The sequence below is a fragment of the Rhinolophus ferrumequinum genome (genome assembly GCF_004115265.2).
Source record: "Rhinolophus ferrumequinum isolate MPI-CBG mRhiFer1 chromosome 5 unlocalized genomic scaffold, mRhiFer1_v1.p scaffold_110_arrow_ctg1, whole genome shotgun sequence".
Lineage (NCBI taxonomy): Eukaryota > Metazoa > Chordata > Mammalia > Chiroptera > Rhinolophidae > Rhinolophus > Rhinolophus ferrumequinum.
The window spans coordinates 11,150,717-11,177,603 of NW_022680355.1; the positions used below are offsets into that span (position 1 = coordinate 11,150,717).

The following is a 26,887-nucleotide window of genomic DNA, read 5'->3' on the forward strand; positions in this document are numbered from 1 at the left end:
CTAAACTCATATGTAATGTCAAGATGTGTACAGATTTGTTGAGAACCAAATTCAAAGTGAGGTAACATCTATGAGAACAACTAACACTAATTACCACTTCAAAGCATCATTATTCACATTCCCAAGATGAAGAACATGAGTGCAGAAAACTAAATTGTCCATGGTTGCTAAGTTATAAAGGGTGAAGTTAAGTGCCATACAAATGTCTGGCTCTCCTCTTCTACTACTTGACCTTTTTGTCTTTTATTGTGAGCTAGTTTATATCTTTACTTTGACTATTTTAGTTCAAAATCTTTTGGAAATAATTTTACAGGTACTACAGGTACTACATCTTCTCTATATAAGATTTCCACGGATCCAGTATAGTGATATCTACCCAATGATCAGCCTAATAATATAGCTAATTGAAGATCTCATTAATTTTGTTCTGTTGACATAAAGATCTGCAACAACCCGTCAGAAATGGTGTCTACATTAATGAAATACAGGAATGACACAGACTGTTCAAATATTTACATTTTAAAATTATTACAATGATGGTAGAAATAAACTACCTTTTCTTTTATACTCACATGATTGTAGTAGTTTGCTAGAATAAGGAGTAGCATCTTTTTGATCTATAGACATAGAACAAGTTAGTCCTTGAGAAAGCTGCGATGTTTCTGATACATGGGTTAAAAGAGTGTTTGCAGAGTCTTGATTTTTTTCTGCAACTGATGGATGCTATTAAAAAGAGAAAAACAAATAGAAATGCTGACATTTATCTTCACAAAAACACCACCTAAGTGTGTAAATGGTTATACCACCTAAGTAGAGAAACTATTGAAGTAACTCAACATGCTTGATATTTAAATTCATTTTGATCATTTATTAAAAAAAAAAAAAGATTTAAAAATCTAAATGGTAATCATGAAAGAGCATGTTATGAGAGTTTTTTCTTATCAAGTACTTACAAATCCCAAAGAACTGATGAGAGATAATACTTGTCCTGGGGTTCTTGAATAATCTTGTCTAGGTTTAGCCATTGAAGGTGTTGTAAGGATATCCATCATATTGATATCTATGTATGGAATGAAAAGTATATGACATTCTCTAATCATCTGTTCTGAACTTTGCTCCCCCTTCCACATTATTAAATTACCTACAAATTGGTTTGTGCAACACAAATATACCCAGGAAAGCCAGATGCCATGGAGTAAACATATCAAACTAAGCAACTGATTGAAATCATTAAAGTCTGATAAAACAGAGTCCTGCTCTGGAACGAATAGAACACAGTGTAATGACCGAAAGTCTTAGCTTCTTTAGGGAGCACAGTCCCTAAACAAGAGTGTTATCTAACTGGCAACAAAATAATTCTTAGTAAATCAAATATTAGAAAATGAGGTAGTGAGAAAAACTCAGAAAGGAATCACGATAGTAGAAATATAAATTAAATTTCAATATCAGAATCTATGCAAGGAATTAATACAAATTATGAACCCTTCATGTTAACTGACATGTGCAAGTGTAGGTCATGATAGAGACTGGCACAGATTTTTATCAGGTTTCAGTATATAACACTGTAAATAATTCAACATTCACACATAATATTGTGCTATTTTCTTTAGAGATCAAAACTGGTAAGAGAAGTAATACTCTGTGATACAAGATTTTTTAAAAGATAAACTGAAGGTTTGAACTTAACAAATTTCATTTCTACCTTATATTGATGAACCAATAAGTTCTTTTTTGCTAGCTTAATAGTGTAAAATGATTCATTCATTTTTTAAATTAGCATCTATTTCATTGCTACTATGGAATTTAACATACTCCCGTGTCTGTGTGAACTGTGTGTTCATTTTCTTTGTCCCTTGTTTACCAAGGTCTTGGCAGTGGTGATGTATATTTGAATAAGTTCTTTAGGTATTAATTGTTTACAATTAATTTAGACATTTTTAGTTTGTAGTTATTTTGGTCACTTACTGTTGTTTTCTTGGTCAGACACAGTTTCAGTAGGGATAAAAAGTCAAAAGAACAGAGATTGTAAGATCCTCTTTGCAAAGCCAAAGATCTTCAAGGAACTTTGAGGATTTAAAAATAATTATACCCATTTTACATCTTTAATCAAACGAAAAGATACAATTACACCTTTCTGGTCTATTTTGGAACAAATAATCACCTAATTTTATGCCATATAAACTAACAAAGAAAACAGTATAGGTTAATAAAATGTAGTGTCTAAAATTTGTTGGTTTTTTAAAAAGGTACTTACTTGTTATTTTTCTTACCTCTATTCAAAGTAACCTTGGAAAGGCCAAAATCTGTTAGTTTAATATGACCTTCATTAGAAATAAGCATATTGTCTGGTTTCAAATCCCTGCACATACAAAAGATAAATAGCAGATAACTAATAAAGAGCTACTGTTGCTGTTAGAATTATCCGGTGGAAAACAGAGAAAGTTACAGAAGAATCAAACCCTATTTATTTTCTCTAAAATAAGGCCCTCATTGGTGGGTTTGAAATTGCAAAAAACAACTCTAAAAAGCAAACCATCTTTTGTATATCTGAATCTACAAGAAAGTTAACTGATTTAATGATTATCTTTCACATTATTCATTAGATATTCCATTAAAAGAAACAAACCTTGTAAGCTGAAACAAACCTCAAGCCAGGTAAAAATTTTATTGGCCTCTTTCAAGAAGGTTAAGATTAAGCCTTCGTAGAGCAGAGCCACTTAACCTGACTCTCTTTGTACAGAGAAAAACATTGTAAATCAGCTGAGATTACAAAATACAGCACTTTTGCATGATGGTAAAGGAGTGGAAAAAGGATTCAATATTCTTCACAATAAAATGGTGTATACTCATGATCAAAGCAACATACTGTGTTTTCCCGAAAATAAGACCTAGCCGGACCATCAGCTCTAACGTGTCTTTTGGAGCAAAAATTAATATAAGACCCGGTCTTATTTTAATATAAGACTGGGTATTACATTATATTACATTACATTACATTATATTATACTGTGTCTTTATACTATACTATACTATACTATAATTCTGGGTCTTACATTAATTTTTGCTCCAACAGATGCATTAGAGCTGATGGTCCGGCTACGTCTTACTTTAGGGGAAACATGGTATTAAAACAACACAAGGATATGAAAATTAAAGTTGATGGAATTTGTAAATTCACACAAGTCAGTACTAAACTTTAGATAACCTGGATAGATGGGCAAGGGGTTATACAAATATTTAATACATAATTTGATGATCTGTGTTTTCAAGTAATAGTCTGGAGAAAGTCAATCTTTACCTGTGGATAATTCCATGTCTATGAAGGTAGTCTAGAGCCAATGCTACTTCAGAAATGTATTTCACAGCCATCTCTTCATCAAAATAACCATATATATGTAGGAGAGACTTGACATCTCCACCAATAAGATATTCCATTACCTATCAAAAAGGGACATAAACATTGTAAAATAAAAACAACATGATTTCATTAAAATATATATCATTTGAGCATCACAGCTGTATATAGCTTAGCATGGTTCTGTACAAAACACATTTTCTTGGTACCACTCAGTACCCATTAATACTAGGTTTAGTCATGTTGCCGTACAGATTTTTCAATATGAATTAAACTTTCATCTGAACAAAAATTCAGACTTACAGAAAAGGTGTAAGAAAAACAGAATGATTTCCCATATACTCTTCATCTAGATTCACTCATTGTTAGCACTTTGTTACATTTGCCTTCTTCCTTTCCACATATAAAATAAATATTTATGTTAATCATTAACATAAATATTAATATCTCCTATGCATGCATTTTTGTTCAGACTAAACAGTTTAATTTTTAAAAAACTATATGGCAACATTAGCAACTGGTATCAATGTATAACTTTTAATTTTTTTGCTGAATAATTCAAGAATAAAGTTGAAGAGATCATAACCCGTCACCACTCAATTCTTCATCATGTATCTCCCAAGAAGGACGTTCTCACATGACTACGGCATGACATAATTCAGGGAATTTAACACTAACATCATGCGATTCTCTAATGTATAGTCCATCTTCAAATTTCTCTCATTATCTCAATATTGTCCCTGGTACCATCTCTCCTCATCCCCCACGCTCAAGCCAGGATCACGCCCAGGATTGAATTGTCATGTTTCTTTAGTATCTTTTAATCTGAAACAGTTTTTAGCATTTTTTAGGGAGGGAGTGGAGGGCAGTCTTTCATGGCATCTGATTATTTCTTCATGATTCGATTCAGGTTACCCACTTTGGGCAGGAAAACCACATTAGCAACGCCGAGGCCTCGTCAGTGACTCCCAGCACAGGAGACACCTAACTGACATTAATGTGTTCCATTACTCGTGATACTCACTTCGATCTGCTTAGGTAAAGGGGTTACTTTCAGATTTCTCCATTCAAGAACTCTCCCTCCCCCACCTGTACTTAATACACACTCTGAGGGAGATACTTTGAAACTATGTAAATAACCTGTTTCCCAACAAACTGTTTCAATCAATGATTTTAGCATCACGTAACTACAGATGATTCCATTATTGCTACAGTCTATTATTCCTTCTACATGTACTAGTCATTAGTCTCAAAATTTTCTATAGTTTTAAGCTATAAAATACTGTCTACTAAGACCATAATAAAACAAGGCCATTTCTTTTCTCTTTAGATTAGCAGTTTCCCTGGTACGTAGAGATTAGTCAATATTTGTTGATGCAATCAATCATTAACATTTCTTAAGCACAAAATCTGTGCTATGTACTGTGCTAATACTGGGAATATAGGCATAAATAAAATGTAGTCACTGCATTTAAAGAGTTTATAATTCAGTAGTGGGGAAATAAACAGATATTGTAGTTAAGCTCATCATGAGAATTACTATTAGGTTGGTGCAAAAGTAATCATGGTTTAAAAGGTTGAAAATAATTGCAAAAACTGCAATTACTTTTGCACCAACCTAATATGTTATGCCCTCATTAACAATGATTATCAATCCTTTTTATTTTTGTCAACCTAAGGAAGAAAGCTGGACTTATTTAAATGTTTACTTTCTTCACTTTTAGGGAGATTTGGCATCTTTACACATTGTTTTTGGCCTTTCATATTTCTTCTGTGAACCACTTCTATTCTTTGCCCACTTTCTAGTGGGGTATTTATCCTTTCTTACTGATTTGTAAACTCTGTTTACATATGTCACGAGGGGTGGCATGCGGGTCTGTGGTCCCGCTCCCCCCATAGTAATGCAGGACATGGAGAGGCCAAAAAGGAACACCCATGGAGCCATAGACAGGGGAGTCGTACCACTATATTCTCTCTGGCGGCTGGGTTGGAGACACAGGAGGCAGGAACCACACGACCCGCAACCCGCCGTCCACTTGTCTCTGCCAACCAACCAACCCCTTGCTAACTGCAATGCACCTCTCTGCAATCCATAATCCACACTCCACCACGCCACGCCACGCCACTATGCCACCCCACTGCTAGCTTAGCCGTGGTAGTTATGTCAGTGGCTAATGGCTAACCGGTAACAGCTGAAGGCCAACTAGTCACAGCTGATGGCCATCTACTACCTGAGCCAGCACCTTTCCACGTGAGGCCGAGAGACTGGAAACTGCTCTCTGGGGCTCTGTCCCCACAACATATTAGTAAAATTAGCCCTTTGTCTGTCTTCTGGACAATAAATATTTTCTCCAAACATGTCGTTTGACTCTGTATATGGTATTTTGTGTCACATGCTTTAAAATTTTAAGTAAGTTTTATCTTGTACTTAGTAAGTCCTGCACTATTCTATGATTATAAAAATATTCATGTCAGTTTTCTTCTAATACTTTTATAGATTCCCCTTTGAAGTAGAAATCTCTGATAGGAAAAGGGAACAAATGAACCTAGCTTTATATCAAGTTGCATAACCACACAAAGAATTATTTCAAGTAACGTCAAAAACCAGATCTTGACAGTACCTCCCAAAGACAAAAAGAACAGCAAAAAAAATCCTAAAGTGAATCCAATTCTTTTAATGTTAGTTAAAGAATACTGGGATTGTTATTTTGAAAATATTAGATCTACATATATTGGAAGTAAAAGCAAAGAAGTGAGTCTGTTAATGTTAGTAGGATCCCAGATTCTTAGAGTAAAAGTATCTAAATACTCTCTCCAAAAGTTTTTATAGTTTATATATCTTTTTCAAAGATGTTAAGTAAAAATTCTGTATCTTCCATTAAATTGGAAATAGCTGTATATATTTTTTTGTTTCTATAAAACTATGTGTTTCCTTGTCTGTCCACACAAAAAGCCTAAAAGGAATGACAACCTAGTGACAATGAACATTACTGCTTACTACCACCTACATTGTGGTCTCTAAACACTATTTCCCAATAAAAGGAGCTAGACTTCCTCCCTCAAGTCTAGTACAGGACACTTACAAAATGAGCCTTAAGCATCTTGTCATACCAGAAAGCAAGAATGCTATCAGAATACCAGGATAGTACAAACAGGCAAATTAACCAAAGGGGCTTCTGCTCACTAAAGATGGGACAATTTGAACATAGAAAATAATGACCACAGTGGACTAAAACACATAAAATCTATAAAATTCCATGAATTCATAATGATACTTAAAAAACTAAAAATAAACCTATAAACATTTGGAGGTTGCTCTTCTGAAAACGGGTGATGAAAGGAAAAGAATCAAGCATTTATTCTGTCTTCCTCATACAAGCTGTTTTCCAGAGTAATGAATTAGATGATAAGGGAAGTTCTTTATAGAAGAATTCCAGCTAATAAAAGCTAAATGAATAAAAATGTAAAAATTATCATTTTGCAAGCCTTAATAATGAATCCAGGCAATGAAATCAAAGGATGCCGAAACCATTACATGAAAGGTTGACTGGGTTCATTATAATGATGTTTTGATTTCTGTGTATGTCTGAATGTTTCCATAATAAACGTTTTCATTTTTATGTTCCATATACCTAGTATAGTACCTGGCATATACGTAGTAGTCAATTATTGTGTATTATTGTGGCTAAGTTCAGTCATACCTTATCTCTTTGCCTCGGAGTAACTTCCCATTTCTAGGAAACTTTTGTTTTGCCTAACCCAGGACCTCTCACACTTTAATGTGCCTGGAGATCTTGCTAAAATTCAGATTCTGATTCAGTAGATTTGGAGTGGGGCTTGAGAGTCTGCATTTCTAATAAGTTCCCAGATGATGCTGACATTGTTTGTCTATGGACCACATTTTGAGTATCAAAGATCTAAACCAGTGATGAAGTTAGTAGACAAGATATGGTCCTTTATCTAATTCCAGGAATAGGAAAGAAAAAATACAGCTGCTTACTTATTCCACCAATTCTAGGACAGAGAATTGGAAAAAAAAATCTACCAAGTTTAGCAAGATGACCAAGCCCTTCAACCAACATTGTTAGACTAGGATTGTGGAACCCCCTGGCTGCCACATGACTAAGTCACGACTGATGCCACACCGCATATGAAACAGTATGTGCTAAAGGCGTTAGAGAGCCTGAGGAAGAATTAAAAGGTCAAATTGTTCCCTACCTTCTTTGGAAATGACATACAATAATGTTTCCCTCTTTTTTCTGTAAACAGCCAGATAGTAAATATTTTAGGCTTTGTTTGTTTAGGTCTGTGTTGCAACATGACAGCAGCCATAGTTAATATGTAAACAAAAGAAGGTGGTTGTATTCCAATAGAATTTTACTTATTCATTGAAGTATAAATTTTATATAATTTTCATGTATCACAAAATACTATTCTTCTTTTCATTTTCTAAAATTTTTAAAATGTAAAAACTATCTGAGATAGAAAACCAGCGAGTTTGTTTATCTTGTGGATAGATTATAAACCCAATAGGGAAGTTACAGTAAGATGTGACTGTCCACCTCTTTTTCTTGATCAATCAGACCACATTTAGTGATATTATCCAAAATGGCGAAGAAGATAAATGCCATGCTTGCCCTATTCCGTGAACTACTATGTATATGCAATGTGGCCTATCCCACACGCCTCCACTGTTTCCCCGAAAATAAGACCAGGTCTTATATTAAGTTTTGCTCCAAAAGACACATTAGGGCCTATTTTCAGGGGATGCCTTATTTTTTCATGTACAACAATCTACATTTATTCAAATACAGTCATGTCATCTTCTTCTGGAATATCGTCATAACGTACTAAATGTGTCCATCTGGATGACGATCTTAACTGGGGCTTATTTTTGGGGAAACACGGTAGCATAGGCAGCGAACAACTGTGGATCACTTTGTAGCTACTACCAGGTAGTCCCCAGCTGGTCACAGGCAGTGACTGACCTGGGCCTGCACTGAAGCCCATCCAAAGAGGCCGCAGAACCAACATACTTGGAGATTGGTTCAGACCACAGAAGAGCACCAATTAGCCCCAAAGGTGGCAAGCCCAAAGGGAGGTCTCTACAAGCACCAGAGCCTGCTGGGGCAAATCCTGCTCCATGGGGTAAGCCCTCCATAACAGCCTAAGCTGTGGATGTGGCCAAACCCCACAGCCAGTCAGCTTGAGGGTCAATCCCACCACAGATGTGCCAATAGTAATCTAGGCTCAAATATAACAGGACACACACAACCCACACAAAGACACTCCTGGAGCACCCAGCTCAGGTGACCAGGGAGACTGCCACTGGGTACCACAGGGCATCTACTACATCAGGCCACCTGGCCAAGACTCGGGGATGCAGCAGATCTACCTAATATATAGTAACAAACACAGAGAGGCAGCCAACATGACAAAACAAAGAAATACATCCCAAGTGCAAGAACAGGAGAAAACTCTAGAAAAAGAACTGAATGAAATGGAGGCAAGTGTTCAAGACACGGGTTATAAGGATGCTCATGAAACTTAGTGAGAACTTCAATAAAGAGATAGCAAGCATAAAAAAAGACATAGAAACCATAAAAAAGAACCAGTCAGAAGTGAAGAATACAATAACTAAAATGAAGAATGCACTAGAAAGAATCACCAGAAGACTAGAAGAAGCAGAGGATCGAATCAGCAATTTAGAAGAAAGATAGCAGAAACACCCTATCACAACAGCAAAAAGAAAAAAGAATTTTAGAAAATGAGGATAGTTTAAGAAACCACTGGGACAACATCAAGCAAAACAACATTCGCATCATAGAGGTACCAGGAGAGAAACCAAGGGATTGAAAATCTATTTGAAGAAATAATGACTGAAAACTTTCCTAACCTGGTGAAGGAAATATACATACAAGCCCAGAAAATGAACAGAGTCCCGAACAAGATGTACCCAAAGAGGCCCACACCAAGACACCTTAAAATTAAAATGGCAAAGGTTAAAGACAAAGAGAGCATTTAGAGAGCATCCTAAATGCGGCAAGAGAAAGGCAACTAGTAACTTATAAGGGAGCCCCATAAGACTGTCAGCTGATTTCTCAACAGAAATGTTGCAGGCCAGAAGGGACTGGCAGAAAATATTCAAAGTGATGAAAAATAAGGTTTACAACCAAGATTATTCTACAGAGCAAAGCTATCATTTAAAATTGAAGGACAGATAGAGAACTTTCTAGGCAAGAAAAAGCTAAAGGAGTTCATCACCACCAAACCAGTATTACAAGGAAGGTTAGAGGGACTTCTTTAAGATGAAAAGAAAAAGATCAAAAATATGAATAATAAAATGCCAATAACTACAAATCTATCAACAATTACTTTCAATGTAAATGGGTTAAATGCTCTAATAAAAAGCATAGGGTGGCTGAATGGATAAGAAAAAACTCTTACATATGCTGCCTACAAGAGACTCACTTCACTTCAGACTGAAAGACACACACAGACTGAAAGTAAAGGAATGGAAAAAGTTATTTCATGGAAATGGAAATAGATAAAAAACGAACAAACAAAAAACCTTGGATAGCAATATTTATAACAGACAAAATAGACTTTAAAACAAAGGCTATAACAAGAGACAAAGAAGGAGCCAGTACTCTCACTTCTAAAGTATTTATCAGAAGAAATCCAAAATTCTACTTTGAGGGGATGTTTGCATCCATATGTTCACTGTGGCATTATTTAAAATAGCCAAGATGTGGAGGCAGCCTGGGTATCCATCAACGGATGAATGGATAAAGAGGAGGTGGTACATGTGTACAATGGAATATTGCTCAGCCAGGGAAGGGAATGGGTTCTCGCCATCTGTTGCACCATTGATGGACCTGGAGGGTATTGTGCTGAGTGGAATATGTCAGACAGAGAAAGACAGAGATAATGTGATTTCTTTGCTTATATATGGAATCTAAAGAACAAAATAAACAAACAAAACAAAACAGAAACACACTCATAGATACAGAGAACATTTTGATGGTTGCCAGATGGGAGGGGGATTGAGCGGGTGAGTTAAAAAGGGGAAGGTATTAAGAAGTACAAATTGGTTGTTACAAAGTAGTCGTGGGGACGTAGGGTAGAGCACAAGTACTATAATCAATAATATTGTAATAACTATGTATGGTGTCTGATCTATCAGGGTGATAGATAGGAGGAGTTAGGGAACGGTAAAAAAAGGTGAAGGGATGAGCAGCCGGATGGCTCAGTTGGTTGGAGCGCAGGTTCTGAACAACATGAGGTTCCCGCATGGGCCAGTGAGCTGTGCCCTCCACAACTAGATTGAAGACAACAAGCTGCTGCTGAGCTACCAGAGGGATGGCTGGATGGCTCAGTTGGTTAGAGCACAAGCCATAACCAACAAGGTTGCTGATTCAATTCCCGCATGGGATGGTGGGCTGTGTCCCCTACAACTAAAGATTGAAAACAGCGACTGGACTTGGAGCTGAGTTGCACCCTCCACAACTAGATTGAAGGACAACTACTTGGAGCTGATTGGCCCTGGAGAAACACACTATTCCCCAATATTCCCCAATAAAATTAAAAAAAAAAGTGAAGGGATTAAGAAGCACAAATTGGCAGTTACAAACTAGCCATGGGGATTTAAAGCATAGGTAATACAGTCTATGTATGGTAATAGCTATGTATAGTGCCAGGTGGTGACTAGTAAGGGGGATCACTTCTTAAATTATACAAATATCTAACCACTCCACTGTACACCTGAAATTAATATAAAATAATATTGAATGCTAACTGCAATTGAAAAATTCAAAAAGGGGAGTAAAAGGTTCAAAGTTCCAGGTATAAAAATAGTAAGTCATGGGATGTAACATACAGCATTGAGAATATAGTCAGTAATATTGTGATAGCATGGTACAGTGTCAGACGGTTGCTGGACTTATGGTGATCACTTTTTTTTTTTCCTGTGTGGGATGGTTGGTCTGGAGCCTGCAGGGAGCAAGCTGGCTCCAGACTTCTCCAAGTCCACATTTCAGTGCCTCCAATCTTACGTGTCCAAAGCCAGGGCACTACAGACACGCCTTTGTAGGAGGGGGTGATCACTTCTTTAGGTATATAAAGGTTGAACAACTATGGTGTACCCCTGAAACTGATATAATGTTGTGTTAGCTATATTTTTCAATAAAAATCTTAAAAATATAAAATAAAATAAAAATGTAAAAATATTCTTAGCTCACAGGCTATACAGAAACAGTATGTCAGGTTTGGCCCATGGGCCATAGTTTGCCAACCATTGGCTTAAAAGATGGAAAGTCATTATTCTTACAGTATTTGGTTTTCACATTCTTACTGCTACTACATATTATTTTTGACTGAAGAAGTGAATCATACTAAAAAGGAAACCCCCGACTCATGCTTTCTCAGAACCTAGAGGTCTCCTGAGGGGCTGTCTTTAATCTTGCTCTGAGCGTGAATTCCAATACAAATTTGTTATCTTTACTCCAAAATTCCCCCCCCCCCAATATTACCAGGTCTTATCTCCCACAGAGAAGGTCATTACAACTACCAGAAGGTACTGCAATTCATGCTAAGGTATTCATTGAAGTGTTGTTTAGAATAGTAAAAAGAAAACCAAAACAGTTAAAAAAAACAAAACAAAAACCCTAAACCAACTCAGCAATAGGACATTTATTAAAGAAATTATGGAATTCATATATAAATCTATCTAATTCTATGTAGTCATTAAAAAGGATGAGGTCGGGCCGGCCCGGTGGCTCAGGAGGTAGAGCTCCATGCTCCTAACTCCAAAGGCTGAGTTCGATTCCCACATGGGCCAGTGGGCTCTCAACCGCAAGGTTGCCAGTTCTATTCCTCGACTCCCGCAAGGGATGGTGGGCAGCGCCCCTTCCAAGTAAAATTGAACACGGCACCTTAAGCTGAGCTGCAGCTGAGCTCCCGGATGGCTCAGTTGGTTGGAGAGTGTCCTCTCAACCACAAGGTTGCCAGTTCGATTCCTCGACTCCCGCAAGGCACGGTGGGCTGTGCCCCCTGCAACTGTAAAACGGCAACTGGACCTGGAGCTGAGCTGCGCCCTCCACAACTAAGACTGAAAGGACAACAACTTGAAGTTGAACGGCACCCTCCACAACTAAGATTGTAAGGATAACAACTTGACTTGGAAAAAAAAATCCTGGAAGTACACACTGTTCCCCAATAAAGTCCTGTTCCCCTTCCCCAACAAAATCTTAAAAAAAAAAAAAAAAAAAAAAAGGATGAGGTCACCACTAAGTGGAAAAAACAGGTAGAAGAATAGTATTTACAATATGATCACCTTTCATGCATTCATTAAACAACTGTGGTTTGTAAAAAACTTTTATTTTTCCTGAATTAGTCCTAACAAAAGGTGCTCAACAAAAAAAAGCAAAAAAGGTGCTCAACACTGTTCTAAATAAACTTTTCACTTTTTATAATTTTTTGACTTTTCCATTGAATCTTTGCAACCATATTTAACATCAGTGTAAATATACATATTTATTGAAAGATTAGAAATGGATTTAACCATCAGGTACCAAACGAGTTTTACATCAGATTCTATTTTTATAACCTATCCTGAATTTTCAGGTCTATAGCTTGAAGCAGTATGTCACGTTCAATCTCAGGCTTCTGGTATAGTAAAAAGTTGATGTGCGGTGCAATTACGAAATATTGGACAAGTAAGTTCACAAACTTTCTGCCATGTAAGTGTACGTGGAAAGTTCGTGAACTGAATTGTCCAAACTTTCATATGTTTTACAGAGTTGCAACAAAGCTTTGGCGTATCAAGGATAAACAGCTTTCACTCTTGAAGGCAATCAAATCATGAAACGAATGAACCTTCTGTTGATAAACATATAAATCCCAGGTCTAAAACCTAGTACATCCTAAAACCCATTCATTCATAGACACCACTTGTACATACTAAACAAGCTACCGGAGTTACCAAGCATTTAATGCACAGATCATCTCTGAAGTCAGAAGAATCTCTAGAATTTGTAATCAAATTACCGTCCATTCTCACCTCTTCCTGCCAGTCCCCCTGCAATTCCTCATTAGAATTTACAGAGTGAAAGCTGCTGCTTTAAGTGAACAGCGAGTACTTCTCAAAGTCCACACACCCAACGTCCATCACTTCCTAATATCTTTCCTTATTATACATTAAACCTTATATATTAGGTTGGCGCAAAAGTAATTGCTGTTTTGCAATTATTTTTAACCTTTTAAACCACAATCACTTTTGCATCAACCTAATAATATTTCTATTATACGAGCATGTCCTTCTCTTACCAAATATTTTTAACACTATTTGCCAGACACTGTTCTGCATGCTTTATATTAAGCTACTGAAACTTCATAATAACCTTTGTGGTAGACACTATTATTACCGTGTTTCCCCGAAAATAAGACATAGCCAGACAATCAGCTCTAATGTATCTTTTGGAGCAAAAATTAATATAAAATCCGGTCTTATTTTATTATAAGACCTGGTCTTATATAATATAATATAATATAATTAATATAATTAATATAATATAATATAATATAAAATAATACTGGGTCTTATATTCATTTTTGCTCCAAAAAACACATTAGAGCTGATTGTCTGGCAAGGTCTTATTTTCGGGGAAACATGGTATGTCATTTTGCAGACAAGGAAGTTGAGGTGTAATACAATCATGTGCCATTTGATGATGGGAATGCACTCTGAGAAATGCATCATTAGGTAATTTGTGGTTGTGCAAACATCATAGCGTGCACTTACACAAACTTAGATGCTCTAGCCTACTACACACCTAGCTATGTGGGATAGCCTACTGCTCCTAGGCTGCAAGCCTCCACAGCATGTTACCATACAAAACCACAGAGCTTAAATGAAGCAAAAGAGAAAATGATGCAATCAAGAGATGTGGTAAACATGAGATGTGTGTGAGTGCTGCCAATATAACACAGCATACTGTTTTACCGCAAACATCTTTTCATAATAGAAAGAATACACTCTAACATAATGATAACAAGTACAGCATAGTAAATACATAAACCACTAACATAGTTGTTTATTATCATTATCAAGTATTATGTCGTACTGTACCTAATTGCCTGTGCTATACTTTTACATGACAGGGAGTACAGTCCGTTGGTTTATGCCAGTAGCACAAGCATGTGAGTAATGCATTACACTACAATGTTACGAGGTCACTAAGCAACAGGAATTTTTTCAGCTCCATTAAAATTGTATGGTACCACCATGGTATATGTGGTCCAATATTGACCAAAACGAACGATGCCTGACTATAGTTAATATTATGTGTGAAGTTGGCTAAGCCATGGTACTCAGATTTTTGGTGAAACACTAATCTAAATGTTGCTGTGAAGGTATTTTCAGACGAGATTAACATAGACTTTGAGTAACAGGTGATTACCCTCCCTAATTTGTGGGCCTGATCCAATCAGTTGAAGGCCTTAAGATTGAGATGTTGTCCTCCCCACAGTAGCCACCCCCCTCCTACCTCCACCCCCACCAAGAAGAGGGAATTCTGCCTCTACACGGCTTTTGGACTGGAGCTACAACACCAACTTTTTCCTGGATTTACAGCCTGCCAGCCTACCCCGCAGATAGACTGGTCAGCTCCTACAATCATGTAGGGCAATTCCTGAAAATAAACCCCCCGCTCTCTATAACCTCCCCTTCCCCACCCCCACATACATATGTACCCTATTAGTTCTTTTTCTCTGAACAACCCTGACTAAAAGGACAGGTAAGGTAACTTGGCCAAGGTCATAAAACTAGTAAGTGCAAGAGCTGGAATTCAAACCCCGGGACTCTGAGCCCATCTTAAATCATCTTAAATCACTGGGTTCAGTGATTGCTTAATGAAGAAAAAAATGTAAAATTGTTTACTCACCAAGTAGACATTGTTTGCTGACTGCAGTGAATAGTACAAATGGACAATGAAAGGGCTTTTGCTTAGTGCCAGTGCATCCCTCTCAGCTTGTACCTGATGAGTCATATTTTTGTTGATCATGTCAGCTTTTTTGACAACCTATAATAGATAATATGACAATAGACATTCTTTTTATTTTTTATTACAAAGTGTTCTCAGGGTTCAAAGTTACCATCATGAAACAACCAGAGAGAGAAAACATACAGATGCCATTTGGATCTCACGTTGCCATGAGGACACTCTGCCAGAAAAACTAATATGATGAAACCAAAAACAGAACTTCCTTCAACGGAGAACTGCTCATCTTGAAATCAAGTGTTAAAAGTATCACCTCCCTTTTGAGATGGAAAAAGTAAACAAATACTTCCTGATTGCTGTACATCTTAGTAGAAAAAACATTCTTTTCTTTTATTTTTTTCTGTTTACTTTGCTCATTTATTCAATTCTTTAGATTCTACATATAAGTGAAATCATATGGTATTTGTCCTTCTCCAACTGACTTATTTCAGTTAGCATAATGCTTTTCTGCTATTCTTATAACAAAGTCCAAAGACAGTTATGTTCCTAATATCTCCCAGATAAGCAGGAACCTAGGCACAGAGAAACAGTAACTAATATAAATATATATTTTACTTGATGCTTTGATGGATGGGAATAAAATCAGAAAGAGGAAGAATGTGGGAAGTTTGCCTATCAAAAAAAATTTTTTAAAGAATGATTAGAACTACTGAAACTTAACAGTCTCTAATGCTGTATTAGAAAATAACTAATCCTTTCGAGTTTCTAGGCAATTGGTACAGAAGCAAAACTGTAATCTACATTAAAGTTGGAACACTAAACTGAATAGTAACACTGAGACCGATTCTCAGGACTACAAGGAAAAAAGGCATATTTCTTCTAAAGATTCATTAGAGTATTTAATAAAATCATGAATACACTGTAAATTCCAGACTAACATCCTTTCCACAAGAAAACTGAGGGAAATTGACAAAGCCTGTATGTAACATGATTTCACCTGTCATTCCACTAGATTGGAAACTGTATGAAGGCAAGTTTACTCACCACAGTAGCCCAGATCCTACAAAGAAAGGGATTCTCTCTCTCCCTCCATATATATATCCATATATATATAATATATAATATGTATATTATATATATAGGTATGTAAGTGAATTGGTGTTTTCATTTCAACAACTGAAATGAAATGACTGATTAGTAGGTACAGTAGAAGTAAAGGCAAAACATCTTGGGAACATATGAAGCAATGAAAAGTTCATTTTAATGGGATGGGTCTGAAAGGTCAGGGACAGTTTGAAGGGGAGCTAAGATGAACCCAACTACACAAATAACATAGGTGGAGAAGAGCAGAGAAGGGTGGAAGAAAGCACTCAAAGAGGAACCAGCATAAACATAAGCCCAGAGGCAAGAAAATACACAGCATTCAGAGACTAGTCAATAGTCTGGTGTGGCTGGAACACAGGAAAAAGGATTCAGCGTGTCTCCTAAGCATTCGCGGTGTGGAGAAGGGCGGCGGCAGAGGAAAGACACCCGACTTGCCCGCGCTTGTCAACCCCAAGGGTGAAGTCAGTGGCAGGGCTGGACAGGCGTCAGCAAGCCGGGCCACCGAGTCTAGTAGCGGCCCCGAGGCCTGCCCAATTCAGGGGTCAGGAAGAAGAGCCGAAGGGCTGGACTCTTTCCCTTGCTTTACTCCTTGATTTCTTACCTTCACCGCATACAATTTGCTGCCTTTCTGCCCCAGATACACCTTCCCAAAGGCACCACGGCTAATGGGCTTCACTATGGTGAATTCCTCAATGGAGGGAGGTCTCGGCACCGAGATCCTATTCATGCACTCCCCTGACGCCGCGCCTCTTCCACTCTCCTTCTCGGTCCGGGCGGGGGGCTCCATCGCAGGCCAGCCCAGATTGAAGCCTGCAGCAGCCGCCAAGATCGCTTGTCCCGACGCAACTCCCGCCAACTGGGTTCAAAGTAAAGCTCCGCCCACGCCGCCCGCCGGCGGTGACGTCACCCCGTCGATGCCCAGGCGAAACGCAGCCCAGCGCAGCCCCACCCCTGTCACCCGCCCTTCGTAAACACCGAAGGACCCTATGGGCGTGAGGGCGGGGACGCTGGGAAATTCTCCAACCAACCAGAGTCTTAGAGGGCAGTGACCACCGCCCACTTCCTCTGTAAGACGGGGGTGGGCGGTGCCACGAACTGTTGTTGGCCAACAAGGGACAAGGGGTACTTGAAGCAGAATTGAGGGACTTGAGTTCTCTCCCGACCTCTACGAGAGGCTGCTGGGGCCTGTTCTCCCCCTACCCCCTTTTTTCAGTCCTTCGCGACCTCCCACCCCGACAAGAAATGTAAACTAATTTAGTCTGTTCTGGAAAGCGATGGCCAGTGAAATCATAGATGTGGAGTCACTGGACGAGCAGGAGCGGGTAGTGACCCTGTAATCTGACATTTTAACAGGTTGTAATTTGCCTGACTGAAAACGATTAGGACCAACAGGAAGAACTTTCTATTTATTGTGGGGAATATAAAGAACACTAAATTGTAGCAAGTGTATTACTCAACGTGAACGTCAACTACGTACTTTAGAGCTAACAAAGCTCCGCCGCGGCAGCAGAAACACCTGCCCCGGAAAACCCCGAACACTGACGTAAACCCCTGGGTTGCCGCGCTCCCCTGCCCCGGAAGTATTGTTGCGTTAGAGCTTTGCCTTCCGGGGCAGGTTGTCGTTGCGGCAGCTGGAGGAAGGGGAGGCCATTTTCCGTTTCTAAGAAGAGTGAGGGTAAAGTGAGGGAGAAAAAGAAGGGGGAAGAAGGGCTCAGCGCCTCCCCGCCGGGCTGTGGACAGAAGGGCAGTGTCGGCAGGCGGGTGAGGTCGCTGAGGGCCCGGAGGAGATGTTTTCCCTATCGAGCACGGTGCAGCCTCAGGTGAGTCCTGGCATTCAGTACACTTCTCCCCCCACCACCGCCCGCGGCTGTTGGCCATTTGCGTTTCATGAAGCGGTTTCTTGTAAAGGATCGTAGGAGGGAAGCGATCAGACCAACGCGAGTCCTGGGGGTGAGAGGGGATCAGGGGCAGCGCTGAGAGCAAGGGCTGATGGTGAAGCAGAGATATGATTAAGAACGTGATGGAGACTGGCTTATCGAGTTGACTGCGTGGAATTTTTGCTCGGGAATCAGGCATTGTTCAGTGCCGGATATTCAGGGATAGAGATAGGGGTGGGGGAGACGTCCTTTCCATACGTGTAAGGGGAGCAAGTAATAATATTCCCTTTCCATCTTTCCACCTCGCCGGAGACTAGTATTCACAACCTCGATCCCCTCTTCTTTCTTTCCCTTTAAATGGAATTTAATCCAAACATGCTATAATAATTTGAGTAATCTGTCACGAATGCTTTTTTATTTTGACCAAAAATGACTAATAAATAGATATTTTTCAAGTTATTGACTGCTTATGAAACGAAAGATGGGGCAGAGAAAAATGATTCCACGGGCTTTCAATTATCTTCTTTTAGGACTAATCGCTTGTAACTTGTAAATAATCTTGGTTCATTTAAAAATCATTTTTGATGGTAACTTTTTGATAGATTTTTTCCCCCAGAGAGTTCTTATAGTCTTACCAACTGTTTTTGAAAATATTCAGATTTAAAAATAATTTTTTGGAAGCTCTTTGGTTTGTTGGTTTAAGCGTATAATTATGTTCCTTTGTGTAACACGTACTCCCTTGGGTTTTTTGTTTGTTTTGTTTTTTGCTATTACTGGCTGGATAATAGAAAACGAGGTGATTGTTTACTGGACATAAGTAATGTGCTGGGTGAAGAAAGCAAATGTGTCATCTTGATGGTGATATGAACTAAAAGGTAGGAGTTAGCCAGGTGAGGAATGACTGGAAGTGAACAGGTTTGCCAGGCAGACCAAATGATATCTGGAGGTCCTGAGGTTGGGAAGAGCTTAGCCTATTGGAGCAAACAAAAATGAGGCCAGTGTGGCTAGAGTGTGGTGATTAAGGAGCACAATGACAGAAAAGAGGTTGGGGAGAGTCCTTGAAGCAGGTCATGCAGGGAGTAATAATAAGAGACTTTGGATTTCATTTTAAGTGTGTTGGGAACCATTGAATGCTTTTAAGTAGGGAGTAACATGATCAGATTTACATTTTTAATAGATTATTCTGGTTTATTGCTGCGTGGACAGTGTGAAAGGGCAGGACTGGACGTGTTTTCAGTTAAGGATGCTATTGCAGTAATCCATGAGAGGCATAATGCACAATAAAGTGGCAGTGGTTATGGAAAGAAGGGGATGAGATTGATTTTGGAGAAAGAATAGCATTTCATGAGGTGTTGGATATAAGGGGTGATGGAAAGAGGTGTTTCTGGTTTGATCAGTTGCATGCATGAAGATATTATTTACCAAGATGACAGTTTGGAGGAATCCTACTGATTGTTTGAAAAAGAAGTCTGACTTGGCCTGTTGAATATAGTATCAAACTCTTGAAACTGAACTTCAAGAAATTTACATCAAGAAGACCCATTTTAGGAGAATTTATCATCAGCTGGATGGAGAGTTAGCAGTACATTCCATTGGTAGAGATGGTGAAGGGATTTTGTGTACTATAAGCAAGTCTAAACTGGGCTCACATAGGGCCTTTATGCATTTTATGCTGTGAAAGATGGTAGAACATATTTGTAGTTCCTGGTTGCTTAATTGGTTGAATACACTTGAATTTAAATGGTAAAGTTACGAAAGCCACAGAAGGTAAACTTTATCGTTGAGAAGAGATGAAACCAGCTTTTACACTGTAAATCCTTTCTTGAATGAAAAGAGATAACTAATTAAAATAAACTTTTTCAAAGAAATGGGCAGAAAATACGTATCTTAAAATAATTTGATTCCTGTTGTTTTAAAAGAACTTATTATTTCTGACTCTAAAAATAACATGCTCATTTCCAAAAATGCTGAAAAGAAAAATATACAAGTAAATAATAAAGATCACCCATAATCTCATTACCCAAAGAGATCACATTTTAGAATAAATTCTTCCATACTTTTTATCAGTACACAAATGTGTATGAATACTTTAAAAAAAAAGATGTTACATACAGTTTTATAGTCTGTTTTTTTCATTTAACAGTGTATCATAAATTAATTTCTATATCGATAACTATGGAATGAAAATATCTTTAATTGGAATCTGGAGTCAGATTATCTGGATTAGAATTCTTGCTCCTATACTTACTAGCTAGCTGTGTGACAACTGTGTGACTTTGTACCTGCCACTGAACCTATTTAAATTCTTGCTGTCTTAATTAAATAGGAAGTATAATAGTAACTTATGTTTATGGCTGGTATAAGGATTAAATGAGATAATATAAGTAAAGCACATAGTACAAAACCTGGCATACAGGGAGAACCCATTTAATTTATTCATTTACTTAACAAATATTTATTTAGCATCTACTGTGTGCATTGTTGCTCTGGGATACAGTATTGAATAAGATAGAGAAAAATAAAATATATGTAACGTATGTATTGTATAAAATATTTTGTATTAAGTAAATATATAAATAAAATAGAGAAAATAAAATAAACAAATAAAGGAAAAAATCCCTTGTCACATGGAACTTACATTCTAGTGGGAGAGTGTGATATAATAAAAAATAAATATTTGGTCTCTGTTCCCAGTTCTTGGTAGAGTTCCTAAAACCCTTGGAATTTCCTGAGTGATAGTAGTGTCTTATTCTTAAGGAATCCCTTTGGATCCCTACTTGATTTATGCTAATAAAGTGACTTAGGGTGGGGTCTCTAGATAATTTCAGCACTAGGCCTGTCACCAGAAGTAACTCAGCTCCAACTCCCTGGCCTCTGCGAGGGGAAGGCTCTCCTGCCCTGGAGAATGAGCTCTGTAAAAACTATAACTAGATTCAGTGCCGAGATTCACAGTGCAGAGGGTGGTACACTCAGGATCGTGGTTGAGCCTGTGTTAGGACCCTTCTGGACCTTGCCCTAAGTACCTCTTCATCTGGCTGTTCGTTTTTATCTTTTATAATAGACTTGTAAACATCAGTAAAGTGTATTTCTTAGTACTGTGAGCTGCTCTAGCAAATTATTGAACCCGAAGGGGGTTGTGGGAAACCCTGATTTATAGCTGGCAGATCAGAAGTATGGCTGGCTTGGGACCTATGACTGGCATCTGACATGGGAGAAGTCTTGTGGGACTAAGCCTTTGACCTTTTTGATCTGCACATAACACTGGGAAATTGGTGTCAGAATTGAAGTGTTGGACACCCAGCTGATGTCAGAGAATTGGTTGAGAGAGACACAGGTAATAAACAGCATATAATTAAATCAGTGAACATATAAAGTATATTAGATAGTGAAAGTACCAAGAAGGAAAAGTAGAGCAGAGAAAGGGATACGGAATATTTTTTTAGGAGACGGTTGTTGAAATACTAAATAGATTGGCTAGGGAAAAGAGTCATGAAAAGATGACTTTTGAGTTAAGAATTCAAGGGTGTATGAGAGCAAGCTGTGTCACTACCTGGACAAAAGGGAATAAAGAGCAGTGCAAAGGCCTTGGGGTGAGGACCTACCAGGTGTGTTCCAGGAACACCAAAGAAGCCATTGCAGCTGGAGCAGAGAAAAGGAAGGGGAGTATAGTAGTGGGTGATGTGATGAAGACCTATGGAGGGCTTTCTGTGTCAGAGTTGTTAAGACTGGCTTTTATTTTAAGTTAGAAGAGAAGCCACTGGAGGATTTTTGAGCAGAGGAGTGACGCAATCTGACTTGGGTTTGACTAGAGCACACACGGAGAGTAGTTAGGAGGCTGTTGAAAATCCACATATAGGTGATGGTGACTAAGAACAAGATGTTGCATGTGGAAGTTGAGGAGTATCAAGTTCTGGATAATGTTTGTGAAACACATTATTTTGTGGCGGTCCGCACTACTTAATTTCTGCTTTCATCTTTTTCTAGGTTACAGTTCCTCTGAGTCATCTCATCAATGCCTTCCATTCACCAAAAAGCACATCTGTTTCTGTCAGTGCACCAGTCTCTCAAAACCAGCATCGAGATGTGGTTCCTGAGCACGAGGCTCCCAGCAATGAGGTAAGAATTTTTACCCTGGTTGTGTGAGAAAACATTTTGATTTAATACGTTGTAAACATGTTTGAAGTGTCTTTCTATGTTTAGGCATTTCTAACAAGGTAATTTCTGTCATCAGTTTAATCTCCTTTGCAATTAAGTATGTCTAATTCTGGCTTTATTGTACAGAGAAGTTACTTTGTCTTATTCTTTAACATTTAATTTATAAAAAATTTCATGTCGCACTAGATTTGGTATTTACTTTTCTAGGTTACTACTTGTGTGATGCCATTTAGATATTCTTTTGTGTGTTGTTCCAACAGTAGCAGTGAACCCACAGTTAACGAACCGTAATTGTCCCCCCAAGCCTCAGGGAAGACAGAATAGTAAGAAGCTACCATCTACTGCCATATAGGAGCTTTCAGTGTAATTGAACAATTAGAGTATAGGTACCTGAAAATGAAATGTGTAAGCTTTGGAAAACAGTATTGAGAGAATTATAAAATCAGTGTTGCCTAGGACATCAGGAAGTTCCACTCTAGGAATCCTTATGCTTACAAGGTTCAGTAATAAGCTAGTTGCTTGTAGTTCAGAATACATTTTTTATAGAAGACATGATCTGTAGTTATTTCCCAAAAGCCTCTTTGACCCGTAAGTAGTTTATGTTGTTAGTTCTAATATCAGGGACTGTGGTGAAGGACTGGAGGGGAGGAGCTGGGGGAGGAGGTCAGTCCTGCGTAAAGTTTTAAATAGAGGGAAAGTTTGTCTTTGTCATCTTTATGCTTTTCTTTTATACTATTTGCCCAGTTCCTACTGCCTTTTTCTGTAGGCATTCTGTTGTCTTCCTGTTGTCCTGACACCCTTCTCTCAAATTACAGTGCAAGAGAGCTTTCCTAATGAAAATACTACATGCAGCAAAATTATGTTCATTTTAGAAATTTTTGAAAACATTGTGTACCTGAAAGAACTGAAATTCACCTGTGAACCTAATCTCTAGAGATAGTGCTGTTAACATTTTGTGTTTTATTTCATGTCTCTTTTTTTTCTCATGTACTCTTATATTTTATAATTGGACAATACTGCAGTGTTGGTTTAGATTCTGCTTTCTTCTTTAATAGTCTTATGAACTTATTATATCATACATTTTCCAAATTTTTAATGACTTCAAATGTTCATTGTAGGATGTTCCAATGTTGGATATTGTTTCTAATTTTTTATTGCTACAAATAATGCCATTTTTACTCTCCATGTTGCTAAATCTTTGTTTCGTCAAGTGAAATTGCTAGGTCAGTGGTTAAGTACTGTATTTTGCCATGTATAATGCGCGCACACCTTTTTGCCCAAATTTTGAGGGAAAAACAAGGATATGTATTATACATGGGTAGTACTAATTCCGATCTATGTAAACGTTTTTAATTCTTTTATTTATGCTTATGAGTTTAAAGTGTAACTCTAGAAATCAATAATGATATCTGTATGCAAAATAATACCCTGGAATATGACAATCGGTTTTGTTGAACTTACTACGAACTTGGTAACAATGAAGAGTTCTTGGCCCTCTGTGATGCTTAAATATCGTAAATTTGTTACTGGTACATAAAATTTCTTGTACCATAATATATTGAAAAATAAATTCTAAAATTCCTTTATAAATCAAAAAAACAAGTACCTAAATGTAAACAAATAAAAATTTGAATTAAAAAATTAAGACGAAAGATATTCTTTTCCTGAAAGTCTGGGCCAAAAACGTGGGTACACATTATACACAGGAGGGTGTTATTCATGGTAAAATACGGTATGTTTTTGCAGCTTGAAAAATAGCTACACTCTAGAAGCCAGTGTTGAGGATAAGACTAATGGTCTCAAATACAGAATTGCTGTTCTTAACCTCTGCTAGTACTCTCATTAGTCCTACTCGTGGTCTTTAGTGAGTGCATGTTACTGCGTCACAAACTTTTTCATTGTCCTGGAGCATCATTACCTCATTTCTACTCTCACCTCCTTTGCCATGTGATGACTTTGCTTTCAAGTCTGGGTCATCCAAACATCCACTCCACAATGCAAGAAAAAAACTTTCCTTTCAGCTTCCTTCAAGCCACTGAGTTCTCTCTTTACTTTCAGACTTCTTGAAGAAGTAGTCTGAACTTGTAACTCTCCAGTAGTCTCACCTTATCCATGGATACTTTCCAAGACCCCCAGTGGGTACCCGAAACTGGATAGTACTGAACTCTATGTATACTATGTTTTTTCCTACACGTACATATCTATGATAAAGTTTAATTTATAAATTAGGCACAGTAGGAGATAAACAACTGTGGAGATTAACATAAAATAGAACAATGAAAACAAGATACTGTAATGAAAGTTATGTGAATGTGGTTCACTCCTTTCAGGGGATCCCTTGCTGAAGTCTTTGTATAGGCTCAATGATTTCTGGTGCAACACATTGCCGTCAGTGGGAACACGTTTTCTGTGCACGTCTTCCACCCACAAATTGAATGCCTTTTCCATCTTAACTTAGCACTTAAGCGCTGTGGCCGTAACTTTCGCAGTTTGAGGTACGACAGCAAAACCAGCACCAACTTAATGGATACAAGATTCATTCTTACCATAGGTCTCAGCAACCTCCCTCAGCTTACAGTTTTTTAAATTTCTCTATTAAGTTGAGAACTTTTATTTTCGCTTAAAGGGAGCGTTTTACGGCTTCTCCTAGGCATATCTGAATGCCGCCATCACTACTCTTGTGCTTTGGTGCCATTGTGCACTAAGTAAAATAAGGGCGACTTGAACACAAGCTCTGTGATACTATGACAGTGGATCTGATAACAAGGCTCTTGAATGACTAACCAGCAGGGAGCCAAGACGCTGGACAAAGAGATGATTCATGGCCCCAGGCCTGACGAGCAGACAGTGGGAGATTTCATTATACTACGCAGGATGGCGCACAATTTCAAATCTATGAATTGTTTATCTCTGGAATTTTCCATTTAATATTTTCAGACTGTGGTTGACCGCGGATAGCAAACTATGGAAATTGAAACGGGGGATATGAGGGGACTATTTATTGCACTTGGTAAACTTTTATTCACACTCCATCCCATTGTAGTTTGGCTACCACTTTTACCATTTTACAGACCTATTTTGCTAAAGTCAGTGTTGATTTCTCTACTGCTAAATAGAGACCTCTTAAAATCTACATCTTTTTCAACTTTCCCTAGCATTTGACCTTGCTGAACATGCACTACTTCCAAAATATCATCTTGAATTAAGTGATACTACATTAATGATGGTTTTTTCTCTTTCTGTTTTGCTGGCCTTTCTTTTTTTTTTATTGCCAACCCCTTAAATATTGGGTGTATTGTGCATATATCCTTAATTTAATTTTCATTATGTACAGTCTTCCAGATTATGTAATCCATTTTCATATCTTCACTTAACATCTATATATATCTATATGCTGATAACTCCCAAATATATCTTCAATCCTACAGTCTCTCTAAAGCTTTAAAGTAATTTATCTAGTGGCTTGTTAAAATACCCCTCTGGATAGGCTCCAGGGGCTTCAAAATTAAGATATCCAAAACTGAACTACTCCCCCGAATTCCAGTGTATTTGATCTTACCGTGGTTTTCTCCCCTCTTTATCAGTCTGGGTCCAAACAGGAGAGAGAAACCATATAGTCATTTGAACAGTGCAAGTATAATATAAAAAACTGCTATAATGTTTTAATTTGTTTAAACAACCCTATTTTCTTCTTAACTTTATTTAAGTGTATTTTTCCAGGACCCATCAGCTCCAAGTCAAGTAGTTGTTTCAATCTAGTTGTGGAGGGCGCAGCTCACAGTGGCCCATGTGGGGATTGAACTGGCAACCTTGTTAAGAGCACCACGCTCTAACCAACTGAGCTAACCGGTTGCCCCAACAACCCTACTTTTTAATAGGGCATTGGAATAACTAGGGATTAGCTAGAAAAAAATACTCTAAAAATGTATAAAACAGACAGATTTAAGGAGCAACTAATACTCCTAGGACTCTAGGTAGAGCTTCCCAGGAAGAATACTCCTCCCCCAGGCTGAGGTCCTGACCTTGCTGGAGAGGACATGGCCTTGGCTTGCAGAATGGCAGAGAAGTCACTGCAATGCCATGCAAGCTGAACTTGATGGAAATCTGCCCTCTAGGGTACCAGGAAAAGCTGTTTCGGGGGTGTGTATCTTACTGGGGAAGCCGCTGAATACTGTTGGCCACTGCACTGCAGGAGCCAGGCTTTGGAGAAGCTGCACAAGTGTCAGGAGCCAGATGCTGGTGCAACAGGAGCCCATTGTGGGATCGTACCAGAACCAGGAACAAAAACTTTCTTCCTACATTGTCTCTCTGGTGCCCTCCACTGACAAAGCTTTACATTGTGCCAGCTGGCACAGGAAAAACATTTAAAGGGCCCAGGCCTATGTTCATGAAGTCAA

General features: G+C 38.1%; 2 protein-coding genes and 1 non-coding gene across 6 annotated transcripts in view; 1 reads left to right on the forward strand and 2 right to left on the reverse strand.

The window, feature by feature from the left end:
• The window catches only part of MASTL (microtubule associated serine/threonine kinase like), a 34,850-nt gene extending 17,506 nt beyond the window's left edge, over positions 1 to 17,344 (reverse strand). For 2 of the 4 annotated variants that reach the window (XM_033100813.1, XM_033100811.1), the window contains exons 1-6: positions 17,060 to 17,301; positions 15,298 to 15,435; positions 3,299 to 3,438; positions 2,271 to 2,359; positions 954 to 1,060; positions 573 to 723 (exon numbers count right to left, since the gene is read on the reverse strand). In XM_033100813.1, the coding sequence (XP_032956704.1) occupies positions 573 to 723; positions 954 to 1,060; positions 2,271 to 2,359; positions 3,299 to 3,438; positions 15,298 to 15,435; positions 17,060 to 17,245 (811 nt within the window). In that variant the 5' untranslated portion in view covers positions 17,246 to 17,301. Of the gene's footprint in view, positions 1 to 572; positions 724 to 953; positions 1,061 to 2,270; positions 2,360 to 3,298; positions 3,439 to 15,297; positions 15,436 to 17,059 lie in introns of all 4 variants that reach the window. The other 2 variants (XM_033100814.1, XM_033100812.1) reach the window with 2 other exon arrangements.
• On the reverse strand, positions 11,323 to 11,452 carry LOC117019251 (small nucleolar RNA SNORA38). Its single transcript, XR_004422451.1, has one exon. It is a non-coding gene; the product is annotated as a small nucleolar RNA SNORA38 (small nucleolar RNA).
• A 724-nt stretch (positions 17,345 to 18,068) lies between the features above and the next one.
• YME1L1 (YME1 like 1 ATPase) overlaps positions 18,069 to 26,887 on the forward strand; it is a 43,303-nt gene continuing 34,484 nt past the window's right edge. Inside the window, exons 1-2 of the mRNA XM_033100657.1 lie at positions 18,069 to 18,278; positions 22,320 to 22,451. Of these exons, the coding sequence (XP_032956548.1) occupies positions 18,246 to 18,278; positions 22,320 to 22,451 (165 nt within the window). The 5' untranslated portion in view covers positions 18,069 to 18,245. The remainder of the gene's footprint in view (positions 18,279 to 22,319; positions 22,452 to 26,887) is intronic.